General features: G+C 40.2%; 1 protein-coding gene across 1 annotated transcript in view; it reads right to left on the minus strand.

The window, feature by feature from the left end:
• LOC116983505 (inter-alpha-trypsin inhibitor heavy chain H3-like) overlaps positions 1-18,766 on the minus strand; it is a 64,994-nt gene extending 46,228 nt beyond the window's left edge. The window contains exons 1-7 of the mRNA XM_033037319.1: positions 18,539-18,766; positions 18,392-18,442; positions 17,396-17,425; positions 7,955-8,121; positions 4,404-4,508; positions 212-374; positions 4-114 (exon numbers count right to left, since the gene is read on the minus strand). Coding sequence (XP_032893210.1) covers positions 4-114; positions 212-374; positions 4,404-4,508; positions 7,955-8,121; positions 17,396-17,425; positions 18,392-18,442; positions 18,539-18,628 — 717 coding nt within the window. The 5' untranslated portion in view covers positions 18,629-18,766. The remainder of the gene's footprint in view (positions 1-3; positions 115-211; positions 375-4,403; positions 4,509-7,954; positions 8,122-17,395; positions 17,426-18,391; positions 18,443-18,538) is intronic.
• Between the last annotated feature and the right edge of the window lie 1,687 nt (positions 18,767-20,453).

A 20,453-nucleotide genomic window follows, 5' to 3' on the forward strand; every position in this document is an offset into this window, starting at 1 on the left:
TACCTTTGTTCCACTTAGTGTCTTTTTCACAAGAGAAGTCAGATTATTCATTTGGAAAGTGGAATTAACATCCAGAAAGGAAATGCCTTGTGGTTCAAAAATGTGTACATCAATCTGGAAACAAGAATTCAAAATGTGTAGATACTTATGACATGGACAAGATCACAAACAGCCAAAATACATGAGAATTGGTGCCACTACGGAAATGTACCTGGAAATGTTTTACCAGTTGCTTTGGGTTCACTCGGATGTTCATTTCATATTTACCCAGGTTCCGTTTTAATAATTCTTCGTAGGTTAATTCAAATGTGACTTTCTTGGTTGATCCAATATTAACTGAAACTTTAAACTTTTCCATTTTTCTTCCGGATACCCTTTAGGAATGAAAATAAATAGTAGACAATAAACATTGCATGAAATTTATCAAAGTTTATATATAAAAGTTCTCACTGATTTCCGTCTGAAGAAGGGTCTCAACCCGAAACGTCGCCTATTTCTTCTCTTCATAGATGCTGCCTCACCCGCTGAGTTTCTCCAGCACTTGTGTCTACCTTCCGTTTATTCTGTGGTCACATTTCTGTCAGATAATAATGAGTACAACAGCTAAATTCTGTCCATATAATGAGGCAGCAGAAGGACTTGGACAAATGAAGTGTCTACCCAACCTCAGGGCGTGTGCTCAGCACAGGAATTGCTTTTGAAATGTGATCACTCTCGTAATGCAGGTAAAAGCCACAACTAGAGAGTGCATGACCAGGTACCACAGAATGGAAACAGACTCTGAACAAAAAGCATTATACTACATTTCCCAGAGAAGTATGGTGCTATAATGTACGTGCTCACTGGGATCTTGACCTCTGAAGAAGCCCAATGCAGAATGTATAGGCACATTTAAAAATGTGTGAGAGAGAGAGAGTAGAAAGAGAGGAGAGAGAGAGGAGAGAGAGGGGAGAGAGAGGGGAGAAGGGAGAGGAAAGAGAGAGGACAGGGAAAGAGAGGAAAGAGAAGAGGCATGGAGAGAGGGGAAAGAAAGAGAAAGAGCGAGAAAAAAGTAAAAGTGTGTGTGACCCTAACAACATAATCATGTGTCCATTCGACATCCTCAATAATGTCAACACATGAGGAGCTCATAAAGAGTGTGTGTTCATTCAAGGACACTTCTGGAACATTTTTAAAGCATTGCTGCCATCCAGCACACTTCGGCACCTGATGCATAATGTTTATTGAAATAATTATGCCCACAACTACCCTAATAGAGATATAACAATTATACCTGGTCTTGTGAGAGATTGCATAATTTGGTAAAGTGATTCACGTATCTTGTAACCATTGTGGAGGGAGTCAGTGCCTGAAGTAGGATTTCAAACTCTTACCATGATTTCCGAAACTTTAATACCAGTTATTTTCCATCGGGAGTTCAATATCCCACAAAGAACATTACAAAAAAATCATTTTAAATAAAGGAAATATTGACCAGCAGCGATGCCAACTGTCTTCACAAGAATGGATGATAAATATCAAGTTTTCATCTATCAAAATGAGACATTGGTGTTTCAAGATTTCTTTTTCTTTTTATTTGTAATTTATTCTTATATAGGCAGTAAGCGAGTTCGGTATTCCGAAAAAGGCAAGGAATCATGGGATTTATCAAAGGTCATTTGCCATAAAGAAAAAGCGAACAAAGCGCTGGCTGAAGAAACTGTGTATAAATTCTTAATTTTATTATTAATTTATATGTAAAAATATATTTAATCTGAGGAACGGGGATGTCAGGCAGTGGGAGAGCGGAGTGTAACAGTGAGAGAGATGGGCCAGAAGCAAGTGAGAGGCGGGAGAGCGAGCACACAGACCCACGCCTCATTCGCAGTCAGGATCGAACCCGGGTCCCCAGTCCTGCTGAACCATCACTGCTGCAGCCCTCCCCGAGTGTCCCATCCCTGCCCAGCGGACGGCCGGAGACGTCCGGGGCGACCCCGGACTGACAGGACACAGCCGGCCCCAGGCCCACAGCCAGCGTGGATAAGCGCAAACTCAAGCCCAACCCCGCTCCAACTCCCGAGGAACACGCTCCCCGACAGGCCGGTGACCGTCAGCAGCACCCTTTGCCCCATCCAGCGGCCGCAGTCTAAACCCCCCCCAGCGCCAGCGACAGCCGAGCACCAGCCATCAACGGGGACACACACAAAGCGCTGCAGCAACTCAGCGGGACAGGCAGCATCCCCGGAAAAAGGAATGGGTGATGATTCGGGTCGAGACCCTTATCCAGAGATGTTGCCTGACCTGCCGAGCCACCGCAGCACCCCGTGTACATCCCCGCCGATGACCCGTGCTCGGCCCCCGCTGGAACAATTGTACAGAGCCCTAGTGAGACCACACCTGGAGTATTGTGTGCAGTTTTGGTCCCCTAATTTGTGGAAGGACATTCTTGCTATTGAGGGAGTGCAGCATAGGTTTACAAGGTTAATTCCCGGGATGGTGTGACTGCCATATGCTGAGAGAATGGAGTAGCTGGGCTTGTACACTCTGGAGTTTAGAAGGATGATAGGTTATCTCATTGAAACATATAAGATTGTTAAGGGCTTGGACACGCTAGAGGCAGGAAACATGTTTCCGATGTTGGGGTAGTCCAGAACCAGGGGCCACAGTTTAAGAATAAGGGGTAAGCCATTTAGAAGGGAGACGAGGAAACAATTTTTCTCACAGAGTGGTGAGTCTGTGGAATTCTCTGCCTCAGAGGGCGGTGGAGGACGGTTCTCTGGATACTTTCAAGAGAGAGCTAGATAGGGCTCTTAAAGATAGCGGAGTCAGGGGATATGGGGAGGAGGCAGGAACGGGGTACTGATTGGGGATGATCAGCCATGATCACATTGAATGGCAGTGCTGGCTCGAAGGGCCGAATGGCCTACTCCTGCACCTATTGCCCATTGTCCATTGTCTATTGGCACCGACAGCCACTGGACAAGGCGAGAGGCACAGCCGGCGGTCCCCGGCAGGTCAGGAGCCGGAGCAGAGCTGAGCTGGAGCCAACTGCTCCGGCTGCAAACCCGGCCCAACATCTCCAGCTGCTGCTGGTCAAGGACTGGACACCCAGGAAAGGACAGGGACGGCCCAGCAGCAATTCAACAGCACCCGCAATGCCGGAGACCTGTGCCCCATCCCGACCACGGACCCCGACACTAACCCCACGCAGCAGCACGATCTTGCTCACTCACCGAAGCATAAAGCAATACAAACGACAAACTTATTGTAGCTTTATACAAAGGAACAATATATACAACTAATTCATAGTTTGAAAGAAATATTTTCTTAACTGAAAGAATCAAAGCTGTAAAATACGGATGAAATGAAGTTCTGTATGCTCTGCTACCAACAATGTTTATGGCGAGTGACCTATGACCTGGGCATGCACAATCGGAATACTGAACTCGCTTATTCCCAATGAATTTGTCCATGTATTCCCAATGAATACCACCGGGTGGCGCCATAAATGGCAGCCTCGCCAACAGCCTTTCTCGTCCCTTTCTTCATTTGTTGTTTTTAGTCTGCTTCACTTGTATGTTTTAGTGTATCTATAGTTTTTGTATTATGTGGGGGGTGGGATCGGGTGGGGGGGGGGGGGGTTGGGGAAACTTTTTTATCTCTTCCTTTGATGGTGATGCGACATTTTACATATCGTATCTCCGTCCGCACTGTGGATTTAACATCGTGGAGCTCGCTTGGTTAGGGATCGACTTCAGGAGCTTCAACCGCTGAAGTTTTGACCGCCAATATCGTGAGAACTTCGATCGCCCCGATGCGGGGGCTTTGATCGCCAACTGTGGGAGCTTCGACCGCCCCGACTTCTGATGTTTCAATCACCCCGGGAGAAAAGGAGGAATGAAGGTAAAAGTTATTTCTCTTCCATCACAGTGGGGAATGTGAGGTCGCCAAAAAAACAAGATGGACGTGCTGCCTGCGCTGGTGGGGACTCGGCGGGATTGCCGTGCGTGCAGTGAGCTCGGTGTTTGCAGGGACATCGTGCCATGAGAACATCCTGGAGTCTGGTGTGAGTGACTGTTCGGGCGGACAGAGAGTGACAGCAGTTGGTACAACTCTGGTCACATCACGGTGAAGGAGCGTGTGTGTGGCCCGGACATTGAACTGATGGCAGTGGATCTCCGCTTATGCTGTGAGCCCTGGGGGATCACACACGCCGCTGTGGTAGCTGTTTATGTTTAATCTTTATGTAGTTTTGTATCTTGTTGCTTTTTTAGGGGGTATGACTGTATGGTAAATCAAATTTCACTGCACCTCAAGGTACACATGACAATAAAGGACCTTTGAACCATTGAACCACTGAATTTCATTTTTCAAAGAGAACAAGGAGATATGAATGAAGGAGGACTGAGACAATGTGTTCTTACTGTACGAGCCCTGCAGTCTGTCCCCGTGAAACTGCTTGTTGGTACTGTTTCTGGGCGGCTTCTTTCTCTTTCACTATTCCCACATAGGTCACTCCATCCAGAGTCCTGCAAAGGGGAAAAGCACACGGTTGTTATCACAGAGTTGATGCAGTGACCTTCCCCTCTCATGCACACTATATATCGGATTAAGGATTGTGAGAAATTGCATTATTGGGTTATGGTGGATACATGGATAGGACAGGTTTAGAGGGATATGGGCCAAACACAAGCAAATGCGACATGTTGGTCAGTGTGGGAACGTTGGGCCGAAGGGCCTGTTTCAATTCTGTATCACTCTGTCAGTCTGAAGAAGAAGAAGAGATGGGGAGAACACACATACTCCGTACAGACAGAACCCATAGTCAGGATCGAACCTGGGTCTTTGGTGCTGAAAGGCAGCAACTCCACCGCTGTGCCACCGTGCCGCCCCCGTTATCCAAGTTTATGAGGAGATTCTGGGAATTGTATCGAAATACACAAGTTGCGGTTGTAAATATTCAATAAATGAATTATTTCGTAATCTATATTACTAAAAGTCTGATCTTGACCACTTCCTGTTGTTCTGCATATTGATTTTAGAAAAAACGCTGCCACTTACGGCTGTGATTTTTGGCCATCCTACTCAGAGTCCCCCTCCGCTGCGCAGGACAAGAGGATTTTTCCCATTGATGAAATATAAAAGAGTTATTAGTGTTTAGAAAATATTGAGATTCTCTCTCCTGAAGGCCACGGTCTTTCCGGAGGGACGATAAAACCCGAAAGTGTTGAGTGCCTCAGTTAGTCTCTGCAAGATGGGGGAGCGAGAGGGTCACGTCTCACAGTCTGATCTGTGAATAACACTGAACACATGTCCACTAAACTGTGTGCCCTTAATGTGGTTTGAAAATGCTTGCTAAAAGTTTTTTTTGTTTTGAAAATGCATGCTAAAAGTGTGTTTTGGTTTGAGAATGCTAAAGTTGTCTTGCCTAATTGAAAAGTTGGTTTCAGAATGCTAAAGTTGCTTTGCCTAATTGAACAGTTGATTTGAGAATGCAAAAGTTGTCTTGCCTAATGGAAAAGTTGATTTGTGAATGCAAAAGTTGCCTTGCCAAATTGAAATGTTGGTTTGAGAATGCTAAAGTTGCATGGCCTAATTAAAGTTGCCTTGCCTAATTAAAGTTGCCTTGCTTAATTAAAGTTGCCTTGCTTAATTAAAGTTGCCTTGCCAAATATAACAGGTTTGTTTTAAAAATGCGCCTTTTAACTGTGCCTTATTGAAAAGTGTGCAACTATTTTTGGAAGGAAAAACTGTGATTGAACGTTTTATTAGATCAGGACTGTGTTTAATGCAAAATTGCCGCCATTTCCGTGACTCCGCTTAGTGGATAATTGGCGCTGATTGCGTCATTTCCGCTTAGTGGAGAGGTGGCGCTGAGTGCGTCATTTCCGCTTAGTGGAGAGGTGACACTGTGTGCGGAAGGCCCATACTGAAGACGCCACCCTGAACGTGACTCCAGAAGTCGGGCATAAGTCAGTCAGTCCACAAGCCGTGAGTGACTGCACTGTCAGCCACCAGCCATGAGTAAGTAAACTGCCAGCCTACCAGCTGTAGGTTTCTCAGCTGCCAGCCTGCCAGGTCTGAGTGACTGAACCCCCCCCTCCACCCACACTGGCCAGCAATATTGGAATTGGTGGCCAGTTGGGTCCCACCAGCCCTCCCGTGTGATGCTGGGACCCAACAGGTCCCACTTAGTCTAGTTTATACTATAATTCTGTGTTTACATGTGAATTATAGCCCCTTTCCTAGAACAGAATGCTACAAGTGCACTGTTCAGAAAACTCAGGACCCTTTTTATATTGCACAGAATTACAAAGGGGAGCTCACATTCTATGCAGCAAAGAGGATTACATTTGGAATCAATCTGCACCGAGTTCATTTAGGCAGAGTAATCCATTGGTGAATTCACAATTGGAAAAACATTAATACATTACAGTAGGTTCACACCTTTACGTACTACCTGTTGCCCAGCCTCTGAGGAGAAAGCACAGTAGCCACTGGCTGCTAAAGGTCAGGCCACGCATCCGCTTACATATGAGCCTTTGGTAGGGACTTTTTGAGGGTCTTGCCGGGGAGTTGTAAAGACTGCAGCTTCGCGGGGCCTCGCGGCAATGGCGGTGGGGCCTCGTGAGTCAACCCGCGGTCGGCGGTTGATGAGGGCATGGGGAACCGCCATGAGGGGGGGGGGAAGGGCAATGGAGGACCTGGTGTGGGGGGACCACCGTGGGGGTGGGGGGGGGGGGGAGGGGGGGGGAGATCAAAGGAGCAGCCGGTGGGGGTACTTAGTAACTTTGTCAGCGCCGTCTATGTGGCGACTATTTGCACACCTTGGGTACGGTAGCAAAGAAATTCACTGTGCGTTGTCACATGCAACAAAAAAGTATCCATTCCACTTCCGTGCGATATCTGGAGCAGCATTCCTCATGATCCTAACTCCACATGAGAAAATGTCCTTGACAATCTGTTCTGCCTCTTTATCGTTCCAGAATGCTGCCACTGTTGCTTTATAGCTCAGGCATCACTTAAATTGCAGTCAAGGTCCTTTGGAAGCAAATAGGACCTGATTTCCATAGAGGTTTGAGAGTTTGGATGTAGAGGGCTAGAGAGTAGCAGATTTTGACAGTAACTGTGCTACTCAGCTTTAACCATTCACACACACAAATGTTGCCTGACTTTTATTCCTAGTATCTGGACGTGCTTGCTGCAGCCTCTATCAGATTTTCTTCTCTCTTCTCAGATTAACTTTGGCTATGTTTTTTCAGGCTATTATTATTTTCCCAACCAAAACCAGAGCTGAACACCACATCAATCATTACGCTGATCAATCTAAGTAGGCGATAAAGATTAGTTTCCCACAGAGTAGCCCTTTTATGTTAACTGGTGCGCTACAATGCCAAGAAATGCATTATCCCCTTTGGTCTATCTATTGTACTTGTATCTGACAATTGTATTAGAGTCATAGAATGGAATAGTATGAAAGCAGGCCCTTCAGCTTAACTTGCCCACACCAACCAACATGTCCCATCTACACTAGAATCACTTGCCTGCATTTGGCCCATTTCCCTCTAAACCTGTCCTATGCAAGTACCTGTTCAAATTGTCATAAACATTGCGATAGTACCTGCCTCAACTACTTCCTCTAGCAGCTCGTTCCATACACCCACCAACCTTTGTGTGAAAAAGTTCCCCCCTCAGGTTCCTATTAAATCTTTCCCCCCTCACTTTAACCTCTGATTCTCAATTCCCCTACTCTGGGTAACAGACGCGTCCGCCCGATCTATTCCTCTCAAAATGTTGTACACCTCTATAAGCTCAACCCTCATCTTCCTGCACTCCAAGAAATTGATGTATAGAATTATCTGATCTAAATGGATAGCATGCGAAATAAAGTTTTTCACTAAACCTCAATACACGTAACAATAATAAACCTAAATCTAAATAATTATTTAGAGGTAATAATGTAGCTGATACGTACATGCTGAAGTTACTGATGAAGGCGGTTTTGGGCAGCTCGATCTCAAAGAAGGCTTCCTTCGATACATTAGCTCGATTCACCACTCGGCTAATTATCACATTGTGAGCAAATCGAGACGTGACTTTGGAATCAATCTTCATGCCACAGATTTCAAGCTCCCTCAGAGGCTGGAGGAAATGAAGGGGGAATGTTTCAATGAGCACTGACTGAGGAAACAAACTAAAATAGTAAGAGAAAATATCAGAGTTGCATTGGTGCTGGGCATTGTAAACATTACTCTTTTACAGAGCACCCAATTTCCCTGAATTTGTGGTTAGGATGACCAGACTCACCACAGATATAGTCATTGAGTCAACATCACGGACACAGGCCCTTTGGCTCAACTTGTCCATGCCAACGGAGATGCCCTATCTAATCCAATCCCATTCTCCTGCATTGGGCCATTATCATTCCAGATATTTCCAATCCATCTTGAAATTGCCTGGACTTAGTGTTGTGGTTCCCCAGTGGAAGTTTACATTGGGAACCCAAGTCCATTTCTCATGACAAAATGGTGGAAGGCATCAAGGACTTCAGTGTTGGGATCTCATTGTGTTGTTGGACATGGGGTAGGATTGGGTAGTGGGGGAAGTGGCAGGGGTTAGGATACACCACAGCCACACAAAAAATACCTTGTTTAGGCAGTTGCCAAAGATGTCAAGAATCTGAATGCTTCTGACATTAAGAATCATTCCAAAACTGTTAAAAACTGTTAAACACTTATGTAAACTATCACAACCTATTTCAACATTCACAAGTTAGACAGGGTGGCGAAGAAGGCCTGATTTGCCTTCATCAGTCAGGGAACTGTGTATAGAAATTAGGACGTTATGTTACAGTTGAATAAGACATTGGTGAGATTTCACTCGGGGTATCATGTTCAATTTTGGTCACCCTACTGTAGGAAGAGTGTCATTAAGCTGGAAAGTGTCCAGAGAAGATGCACAAGGATGTTGCCAGGACTCAAGGGCCTGAGCTAGAGGGAGAGATTGGGCAAGCTAGGACTTTATTCCTGGGAGTGCAGGAGGCTGAGGGGTGACCTTATAGAGGGTGTATAAAATCATGAGGGGGATAGGGTAAAAGCACAGAGTCTTTTTTTCACCCAGGGCAGGAGAGTCAAAAACTAGAGGGCATAAATTTAAAGTGAGAGGGGAAAGATCTTTATTTATTTATTTATCTATGTATTTATTTTATTAGTAGCATTGTACATACATCTTAATCATGATATGAAATATTATACATTTTGTGTACAACTTCTCTTTTTTTCTTAAACTTTATCCTATAATAGAAAAAAAGAAAAGAGAAAGAAGAGAATGAGGATAGTAGTGAAGTGTAGTCCGCAGTAATTGGCATTAAATGAATGATGATGGTTAAGTAGACTGCGTGCTTGAGAATGTGAAGAAAAAAAAGGGAAGAAAAAAGAAAAGAAAACAAGGACCCAAAGAGAAGAGGGCTTTAAGAAGGGAAAGGAAATAAGTAAAGAATCCAAATAAGGTAGAGCTAAACATAAAAGAAAGGGAATGTGCCTAATTCATAACGATTCACACCCATCACCTAGTTCTAAAACAATAACTTTCTAGGGTTATGCTGCACCATATTATACTTGTAACAAATCAATAAAAGGTGACCATATTCTTAAGAATTGTTCTTGTTTTCCTGCTAGAACAAGTCTCATTTACTCGAGATGTAATATTTCCAACATATTTGTGATCCACATTTTAAACGTTGGGATAGGAGCATTTTTCCAGAATTTAAGTATACGTTTTTTTGCCGTTATCAAACCATAGTTTAGGAAACATCTTTGAAATATAGTTAGTTCTGAACAGGCTTCCCTGGACTTCCGGTGGCGCCATGCTGGACTAGCAGTCGCAACTTTTAGCTCCGCTGCTGTAAATTCGCGATTTTTCGCGTTACAATCGGGTCTGGAGGTCGGGACCAATTCATAAAACTTACCGGAGCCCCGGGACGTCGCGCTGATGACGTCATCAGTAAGCGCTGTGATTTAAACGGAGGATAAAGGGTTTTAAATGAAAAAAACGTCTCCAGCTCAGAGCCCTCAGAGAACAATCTCAAAACAACTGCTGAAAACCCAGAAAACTGAAGAACAGACCTCTGAAGTGGATTCTGGAATGGCTACAAGATCCAAGACTGAGATGGCTACTAAGGAGAAAAATGAAATGGAGGAGATAAAGAACTCGGTAAGAGAACTGAGAAAGGATATTGAGGCTGGAAACTCAAAAATGATGGAAAATATGAATGTTAAATTGATGGAAAATATGTTGAACATCAATGCTGGTAATCAAAAAGTTATTGACTGCATTGGCATTATACAAAAACGAATTGAGGATGTGCTAACAGGGAGAATTAATAAAGGGGAAGAAGAATCTACGGAGAAGTTTGAGGCTGTGCATGTAATTGTTTCTTCACAAGTAACTGCAATGAAAGACATGGAAACAGTTGTTGAACAAATGGCTGAAGATATGCAGGGAATGAAGCTAGAACTAGACAGCCTCAAGAGTCAACTGGCGAAAGTCTCAGATAAATGTCTTGATCTCGAAGCTCGCTCAAGACGCCAAAATTTACGAATACTGGGAGTAACAGAAGGGGCAGAGGGAAACAACGCCCGTGAGTTCACTGCCAACTTAATCAAACATGTACTCAATTTACCTGTGGAACCGGAAATTGAAGTGGCACATCGAATACCCAGATTTAAGCCAAGATCACAAGCAGATCCAGCCCACCCATGACAGATCAAACTTCGGGACATTTCAGCACTTGAAGAGCTGATGAAAAAAATCAAATACGGAGTGAAGATGACGTTTGGAAACGACTCTATCAAACTCCTCCGGGATTATCCCTATGAGATCGTGCAAAAGAGAAGAAAGTTCTCACAGACAAGACAGATTCTCCATGGAATTAAAGATGTCAGATGTGGCGTTTTTTATCCGGCCAGGATGCGCATTACTTTCAAGGGAAAAGAGAAAACTTTCACTAATTCGGACGCATCTTATAAATATGCCCAAGAGATTGTGGCAGAAACAGAAGATTAATCAAGGCAGCGGGACGATATGGACAAATTATTTCCTTTTATTACTTCTCAGAGAACACCTGAAGATAAGGGAAGAAACACCATTCTCTAAAGTTTAAAATGGAAGAGCATTTCCACGTGCGCTGGTCTAGACACCTTATCTCCTTTGGACGCTTTGGAATTCAACTCAAGGACATTCTTTGTTCAAAATGAAGGAAAGACATATAAGCAACGTAGAGACAAACAGCAGAGCCGAATGTGGAAAACATCACAAGGACAAATGGCGATTTAAGATCTTAAAATAGCTTTACAAAATATAGAGAATTAACAATAATTAACAATACTAATATAGAAATATAAATGGAAACTAACCTGAACTATATAATGGGCAAAATGTAATAATGTGTTAAAAAGACTGACTAGCTCGTATATAGAGCGAGACAATTAAGCAGGGATAAAGAAATAATAAATAACAAATTTTAGAATTAACGTAGATAATACTGAAAGTTTAAGTGCTATGTAGTTCGTGTGGGGAAGGGAGGAGACTCGGGCACCTGGCATAATTCCAGGAGTCTGATTCTGGTTAACCCTTTCAACTAACAGCTTACTATTATCAAAGGTATAACTAATTATAAATAATTAGTAGATGAAAGTGTTAGATATATAAATTTCACAGTAGCTGAACACAAGATCTGATAAGTCTGAATGAAATATATATATATATATATAGTGTAATTGGGTGAAATATAACTGATTTTGAAATGGTACCGCCCTCCTAGGTTTAGAGTAATAAAGGGAGCGGAGCTAATTGTACAACATCAACTTCGGAAGTCGAATAGATGTTGAATCCCACAGTCGGGTGGGACACTCACTACAGTGTCGAATACTTCAGACACTGTAATTTTACTTGTTCAATTTTTTTTTAATCACAATATGTCACAACTATGTGGTTTTTTTTCAAGGACAATCGCAAAAGGGATCTACCAAGGAAGTCAGTAATATAAACGCCCCCCAAAATATCCAGAGTCCTGAGGTATGGATGCACCGTAATAAATAAGGGTATTAAAATCAGAGAAAATGCAAGATGATAAACAAAAGAAAATGGGAGGAATCATACTGTGTAGCTGGAATATAAGGGGTATTAATGAACCAATTAAAAGGGGCAAAATACTAGCTCAGTTGAAATCATATAACACGGACATTACGTTTCTACAAGAAACGCATCTTAAACATCAAGATCAGATGAGATTGAGGGCGAATTGGATAGGCCAAACATTTCACTCCTCGCATACTTCAAAATCCAGAGGCACCGCAATTATTATTCGCAAAGGAATACCATTCAAATCAAAGAACATTATATCAGATAAGGAAGGGAGATATCTTATAGTTACAGGGGAGATCCATGCTACGCCAATCACTTTGGTAAATATATATGCGCCCAATTTGGATAATCCTCAATTTTTCAATAAAATCCTGAATACAATCGCAGAATTTAACTACCAAAATGTTATAATTGGAGGAGACTTCAACTGTGTTTTAGATCCATACTTAGATAAATTGATGCAAAAACAAAGAAGTAATATGAAATCTAAAACTAGTGAACTCTTAAATACATATATAAAAAATACAAATATAGCAGACGTTTGGAGGATCGCGAATCCGACTGGAAGGGAATATTCGTTTTATTCAATGGTACACAAAACATACTCACATATAGACTATTTCCTAGTGGATACAAAACTAATCCCTTATACTATGAACCTTAAATATCACACCAATACGATTTCAGATCACTCCCCGCTAACTTTCGTTTTAAAATTAGAAGGAATGTCTACGAACAAATCGTTCTGGAGGTATAACTCGCAAATTCTGAAAGACCCACAAGGGAGTATATATCTAAAAAAACAGATGGACCTATTTTTTGAGACAAATGATACACCAGATATATCACCCACTTTACTATGGGAATCCTTCAAAGCATTTATTAGAGGAGTCATTATCTCGTATCAAGCTTTTCAAAACAAAAAGAATAAGAATGAACAAAGACAATTAGAAGAACAAATCAGACAACTAGATATAGATAATGCTAAAGATCCAACTATAGATAAACATAATAAAATTTTAATACTGAAATTTAAGCTAAATAAATTATTGTCAGAGAAAGTTATAAGACTATTCCAAATTACAAAACAAGAACATTTCGAATTTGGGTATAAACCCCATAAACTTTTGGCACGCCAACTGAAAAAACAGGAAATAGATCATGCAATTTTAAAGATTAAATCAGATAGAGGGGAATTATTAACACTACCTAATGATATCAATAAAACATTTGCTCAATTTTACAAGAATTTATACACATCGAAAACGCTAATAGACAATAATAAAGTTTCAGAATTTCTGGACAATTGTAACCTTCCAAAACTAGAACTGAAGGAACAAGAGGAACTGGGAGCACAAATTACATCTAAGGAAATAGAAGACACAATAAATACACTTAAGAATGGAAAAACACCAGGGCCAGACGGATTCAGTAATGAATTTTATAAATGTTTTTACGACATAGTTACACCACGTCTACAGAAAATGTATACATACGCTTTTAAAGAACAAATCTTACCTGAAACACTAGCAGAATCAACGATCACATTAATACTTAAAAAATATAAAGATATAGAAGAACCAGGCTCATATAGAGCTATTGCTTTGTTAAATACGGATCAAAAAATATTAGCGAAAACACTAGCTAGAAGACTAAGTCAATATGTTAGTAAATTAATAAATGAGGATCAAACGGGATTTATACCTAAGAGACATTCATTTAATAACCTGAGATGCCTGCTTAACATAATGCACTCTCACAAACCTCAAGAACAAGAGTTATCTATCATTTCATTGGACGCAGAAAAAGCGTTTGATCAAGTAGTATGGGATTATATGATTAAAGTATTGCAAAAATTTCAAATGGGAGAGAACTTCATTGCATGGATAAAATTATTATATAACAAACCCACAGCTAGAATATTAACTAATAATATACTATTTACGAAATTCCAATTATCAAGGGGCAATAGACAAGGATGTTCATTATCACCGCTGTTATTTGCTCTGGTAATTGAACCTTTAGCTGAAAAAATCAGAACACACCCGGATATTTACGGTTATAATGCAAAATATTCAAATACCATAATATCTTTATATGCAGACGATGTACTACTGTATATCACAAAACCCCAAATCAGTATACCAAACATATTAAATCTAATTGAGGACTTTGGATCTTTCTCAGGATACAGAATAAACTGGAACAAAAGTGAAATTATGTCGATAAAACCCAAAAGACTCAACAGATCTCTTGAAATTCCCCTTTAAAATAGCCACAGAAAAATTCTGGCGGGGGGGAGTGGATACGTATATCTTGGCCTGGGTAACCTTCAGGACAGTTGGGCACAGGACACATCATCAGTAGTGTACTATAATTGGGCAGTAAATATTAAAAAATATGATTCACCTGCTGGACAACTCTGCCCAGCAGGTGGACTGGATTGTAATGGAGAGAGAGGACTGCTCTCCGTTTTATACAGGAGCGACTCTCCTCTCACCAATGAATCTGAATAACAAAAATTACAATAAAAATCCAATGATACATAGCACAATTAGAACTTGGAAACAAATAAAACAGAATCTAAAATTAAGAAGTCTATCTCTTTTAATGCCAATAGTCAACAATCCGTCGTTTAAACCCTCAATTATAGATAAATCATTTACACAATGGGAAAGAATGGGGATCAAAACGCTCGGAGACTTGTATGAATTAGGAAAATTATTATCATTTCAACAATTACAACTGAGATATAATTTGAAAAATAATCAATATTTTAAATATCTTCAAATCCGTGACTATCTGAAAAAATACACAAAAGACTATCATAACATGCCCCCAGACTTATTGGATGAAGCCATGAAGACAAAGGCTGAATCAGCAAATCTAATATCATACTTATACAACATTATTTTAAATATAGAAATACCTACAACCGATGGTATTAGAAGAGACTGGGAACAAGAACTAGCTATAAAAATTTCAAAAGAGAGCTGGGATAAACACTTACTATATGTGCATAAATGCTCGATCAACGTACGACATACTTTAATTCAATTCAAAACATTACATAGACTATATTATTCAAAAACTAAAATAAATAAACTTTTCCCCAATGTCTCACCCACTTGTGATAAATGTCAGTCACAAGAAGCTACCATAGCGCACTCTTTTGTTTTTTGTATAAAAATCCCAAAATTCTGGAACGAAATATTTGAAATCTTCACAAAATTAATTAAAATAAAACTTGTACCAAAAGCAGAATGGATCATTTTTGGAATATCGGAAGGTAACCCCGAACTAAACGTGTTTCAAAAGAACTTACTTAATTACGGGCTAATAATGGGAAAAAAGCTTATACTCAAATTCTGGAAAAACGCTCCAATACCAACAATAAAAATGTGGATTTCAAACATGTTCGAAACACTACACCTGGAAGAGATGAGACTCCTCCTAGCAGGCAAAGCAGACCACTTCCAAAAGACGTGGTCTGCATTTATGGAACTATTACAAGATTAAGGTGTAATAGTAATTAAAAAAAATAAATGGTACCAGGATCTGGTAACGGGGGGTAAAAAAAAAACACGGTTGGTATATCCTTTTTTGCGGAGTTTTGTGTTATAATAGAGCGATTGTTTCTCCTTTTTTTTCTTTCCTTTCTAGGGTCTATTTCCTTTCTTTACTTCCTTCTCTAACTTCTTCCCTAAGGGGCTTTCTTTTCCCAACACTTTCCTGCACCTTCACGATTCTTGCTCACTTTCCTTACTTCTTTTATTTCTACCTTTTTTAAAGCTCGAAAAACGAAGTGGTACAACAAATGTAATAAGATATATGTGATGTGTATTACTGTAATTTACTGTACTTCTAATAAAAAGAATTTAAAAAAAAGAAAAAAAAAGAAAAAAGAACAGGCTTCCCTTGCTCCGAAAATAATCAATTCTGTATTCGGGTCCAGTCTTAATTCAAATATTTTTGAAAAGCTTTCAAAAATTTCCTTCCAAAATTTCTGAAGTTTTGCACATGAAACAAATGAGTGTGCTATTGTTGCCTCTTTAGTTATCACAGAAGGAAGAGACGTTTGGGAAGATTTTATTTAGTTTTGTTTATGAGTAATATAATCTGTGTACAATTTTTAATTGGATCAATATGTGCCTAACGTTAATCGACCATTTGTGTACATATGACACATAATCTTCCCATCTGTCCTTGGGAATTTCTATCGCCAATTCTTGTTCCCATTCTTTTCTTTTACGTATATCTATATTTAAAATAGTATTATAAAAATATGATGTTAAATGAAAGATTTAATAGGAACCTGAGGGTCAACGTGTTCACAATGAGTGTGGTGGATATATGATACAAGCTGCCAGAAGTAGTTGAGGCAAGTACAATAACAACATTTAAATGCATTTGAGAAGGTACATTAATAGTTTAGTTTACTGCGTGGAAACAGGCCCTTCAGCCCACTGACCAGCGATCCCTGCACATTAACACCATCCTACACCGCTAGGGCCAATTTACATGTATACCAAGCCAATTAACCTACAAACCTGTACGTCTTTTGAGTGTGGGAGTAAACCGAATATCTCGATGAAAATCAACACCGTCATGGGGAGAACGTATAAATTCTATACAGAAAGTACGTGCTTCCCATTGGAAATGTTTAGAGAGTCATGGCCCAAACACGAGTAAATGGTACTAGTTTAGGCGTGAAATTATGGTCGGCATGGGCGAGTTGGATCAAAGGGCCTGTTTCTGTACTGTATGATTCTATGATTCCTGTCTAAGTTATCCATTGATGATCCATTGATGATCCATTGATAGTCTCGTTATGTGAAATTAATATAAATGCTATCTCTGCATTAGGTCCAATTTGTTTTCATGGCAAGTTCAGAAGTAAGTGCAGGACCAGCTGCCCGATTTTTGTCCCCCCTCTGGATTGCATGTGGAGCCCACCATTGTAGCTTTTTGACAGCCACAGGTGAACATTTGACTGCAAATCCAAGCCATCTGGATTTGCAAAAAATTCCCAATTTGCTGACAGTAATGCAGTGAATGTTTGACATTTCTCTGCAAGCTTTTTATTATAAATTGGCGTAAAGTATGAATGATATCCCCGAGATATATCTTACAATTCATTGAATCGTCAAAACCAACCTATCAAAAATCTTCTCCAGAGACAACAGCAAATTAACCACATTGCTAAAAACCATCCCGTGATGAAATATTACTCATATAAATAGTTAAATATTATCGCAAGATTCAAACGTACTTCTGTGCCATGAGTGTCGATACTTCTCTTCTGTTTTCAACCAAGAAAATAAAAATCAGTGTTATAATATTTCAGTATTCACATAAATTATACAGATAAATCCAAATAGTATAAAAAATTAAATCAAATTCCAAAGAAAAACAAATCACCATTTCTTCTCTCCTTTGTGAGGTAGAATTATGAATAGTGATCTTTGATATGATCTCCCAGGATACAACTTTATTGTATAAAAATTATTTTGAAATTATAAACAAAAATTATGTTATAAATACACATTAATTGTTTCCATTTTGGATGAATTTGTATTTTTTTTGCAATTTTATAAATGTTTTATTAACAGGAAAGTCGCACTAATAATCACAAAAAATATGGCACCTTAAATTTATAACATTGCCCACAATGTGACCATGATCTGAGCACAACATTTTTGGAGTGTCCGTAGAATTATAGCACTATAAATAGGAGCTGAGATGTATAAACACAATAACAATGATGCTACAGTATTAATTAGTGAATATTACAATTGACACATGACACTACACCTGTGCTAAATAATTTGCAATAATTGATCATTTAATGCAAAGCAGTTCACTAGCAAAAAATAGTTGGAAAGCAGTGTATAACTCCCGCCAACTTGAAGCAGTACACATCATTACAGCATATTAAATACTAGACTGGTTTATGCATTACAATTTAATGAGGGTTATTAAAGCTGCCTTTAACTTACTAATGCACCCATTCATTTGAATTCCTTACTCCCAACAAAATGTTGAATTGTGTAATTGTTAGAATTAATGGGTGCAAGGTATAAGAAACTCATTTCTGTTGAGCGATTTGTAAATAGTGACAGAAGAGGATATCGAGTAATACGATTAGTTCTGCAAATGCTCAGGCATTTGAAGGACGTAATAAGTGATCAACTCTTTTACTTGTAACCATTTTGCAGTGATTAAATGGAGCATAATGATTTACATGCGTGCATTTTCTGCTTCATACCTTCAATGTTCTCGGACCAAGAATATTTGTCCGAGTATCGACATAATCATTCTGCATAAATTAAAGACAAAAGTTTAAATGTTAATTTAACACATTAGCACACGTTACTCCATTCCGTATCTTTGTTTTAGTAGTGTCATACATTACCTGAGGCTGCTCTGATTCGGTTAAAATGAATTCAGAAGATATTAATATTGGAATAGAAATTAGCAAAAGGAAGGACAACATTGTTTTCATTTTCAACAATGCGTGCTTGTCAAACAAGGTGCAGGGAGCCTGGTTTTATTCTGAGATCTGTTAATAAGTAATCGTTGCATTGATCCTACTCCTACAATGAATACATATTGCTGACCCACTAGTTTATGCAATACATCAGCACTTTTAAAGGAAACACGGATGTTGCAAACAAATTGTGCAATCTGACTCGTCCAAAGAATATTCTGTACAATCCACTGAATTATTTAAGTCACAGAGACCTATACTTCATTAGGTCCTGCCCATGAAATGACTCTCAAAATAGTAGGTGTAGGAAGGAACTGCAGATGCTGGTTTACACTGAAGATAGACACAAAATGCTGGAGTAACTCAGCCGGACAGGCAGCATCTCTGGAGAGAAGGAATAAATGGGTGATGTTTTGGGTTGAGACCCTTCAGCAGACTGATCTTTGATCAGACTGATCTGTGAAAGAAGTGATTGGTTCAGGAATTGAATAGCAGTGGGGAATAAGTTATTCGTAAGTCTGCATGTCTGAAGTATCCAGTTCCTGTATCTTCAGGTAATGTCCAAGGAGACAGGGATCCTTGGTAATACTACCAGTCTTCCTGAAGAACAAAATGTTGTAGTAACTCAACGGGCCAGGCAACATCTCTGGAGAACATGGATAGGTTATTTTCCCACTGAGAGTAGGGAAGATTGAAACAAGAGGACATGACTTGAGAATTAAGGGACAGAAGTTTAGGGGTAACATGAGGGGGAACTTCTTTACTCAGAGAGTGGTAGCTGTGTGGAATGAGCTTCCAGTGAAGGTGGTGGAGGCAGGTTCAATTTTATCATTTAAAAATAAATTGGATAGTTATATGGACGGGAAAGGAATGGAGGGTTATGGTCTGAGTGCAGGTAGATGGGACTAGGGGAGAATAAGTGTTCGGCACGGACTAGAAGGGCCGAGATGGCCTGTTTCCGTGCTGTAATTGTTATATGGTTATATGGTTATATAGGTGACATTTCGGGCCGAGACTCTTTAGACTAAAGCAGGGTCTCAATGCAAAACATCACCTATCCATATTCTCCAGATACGCTGCCTGACCTGCTGAGTTATTGCAGTGAGATCCTTGTTTAGACTGATTGTGATGGGGAGTGGGGGATGGAAAATATGCTGGAAAAGAGGAGGGTGGGACAAAGCTTGACAAGCTATAGGTGGATACAGATGAGGGAGGCTTTTGATAAGCAGATGGATGAACAAAGGCCAGAGATGAAAAGACAGAAGGCCACAGTCATTGTCACCCTGAACGTCAGATCATTGATCTGCAGCATGCTTCCCATTTTGCTGCTGAACCCATCAATAGGAAATCAATGCCATTCTCTGCCCTTGTAAAAAGGACTCTCATCTTTGTCTTGGACTTTTACCATCAGGCAGAGAGAGTACATGGATTTGCATGGATTGTAGGCTTTCCAAAGATTCAGAGAGTGATAGTTTCCATCTGGCTGGAACTCAACAAGATTTAGCGGTAGTGAAGAAACAAGGAACTGCAGGTGCTGGTTTACAAAGAAAAAAACACAAAGTGCTGGAGAAACTCAGCGGGTCAGGCAGCATCACTGGAGCATATGATCAGTGAAGTTTTGGGTTGAAACCCTTGTTCAGACTGGTTGTACAAGTCTGTGCAGATGGCCAATTTAGGCAACAGTTAGGCACAGTCTAAACGGAGCTGCTGTTCAAAGCCAGCTAGCAAATCTCTTAGTGGAAGTTCTGAATGCAAGCAAACATATTAGGAGCTGGAGCTGGAGCCTCTTGAATCTATTCTGCCATTTAATCAGATTACGGAAACCCAGAGGGTTAAAGTG

Source organism: Amblyraja radiata, chromosome 18, assembly GCF_010909765.2.
Source record: "Amblyraja radiata isolate CabotCenter1 chromosome 18, sAmbRad1.1.pri, whole genome shotgun sequence".
Classification (NCBI taxonomy): domain Eukaryota; kingdom Metazoa; phylum Chordata; class Chondrichthyes; order Rajiformes; family Rajidae; genus Amblyraja; species Amblyraja radiata.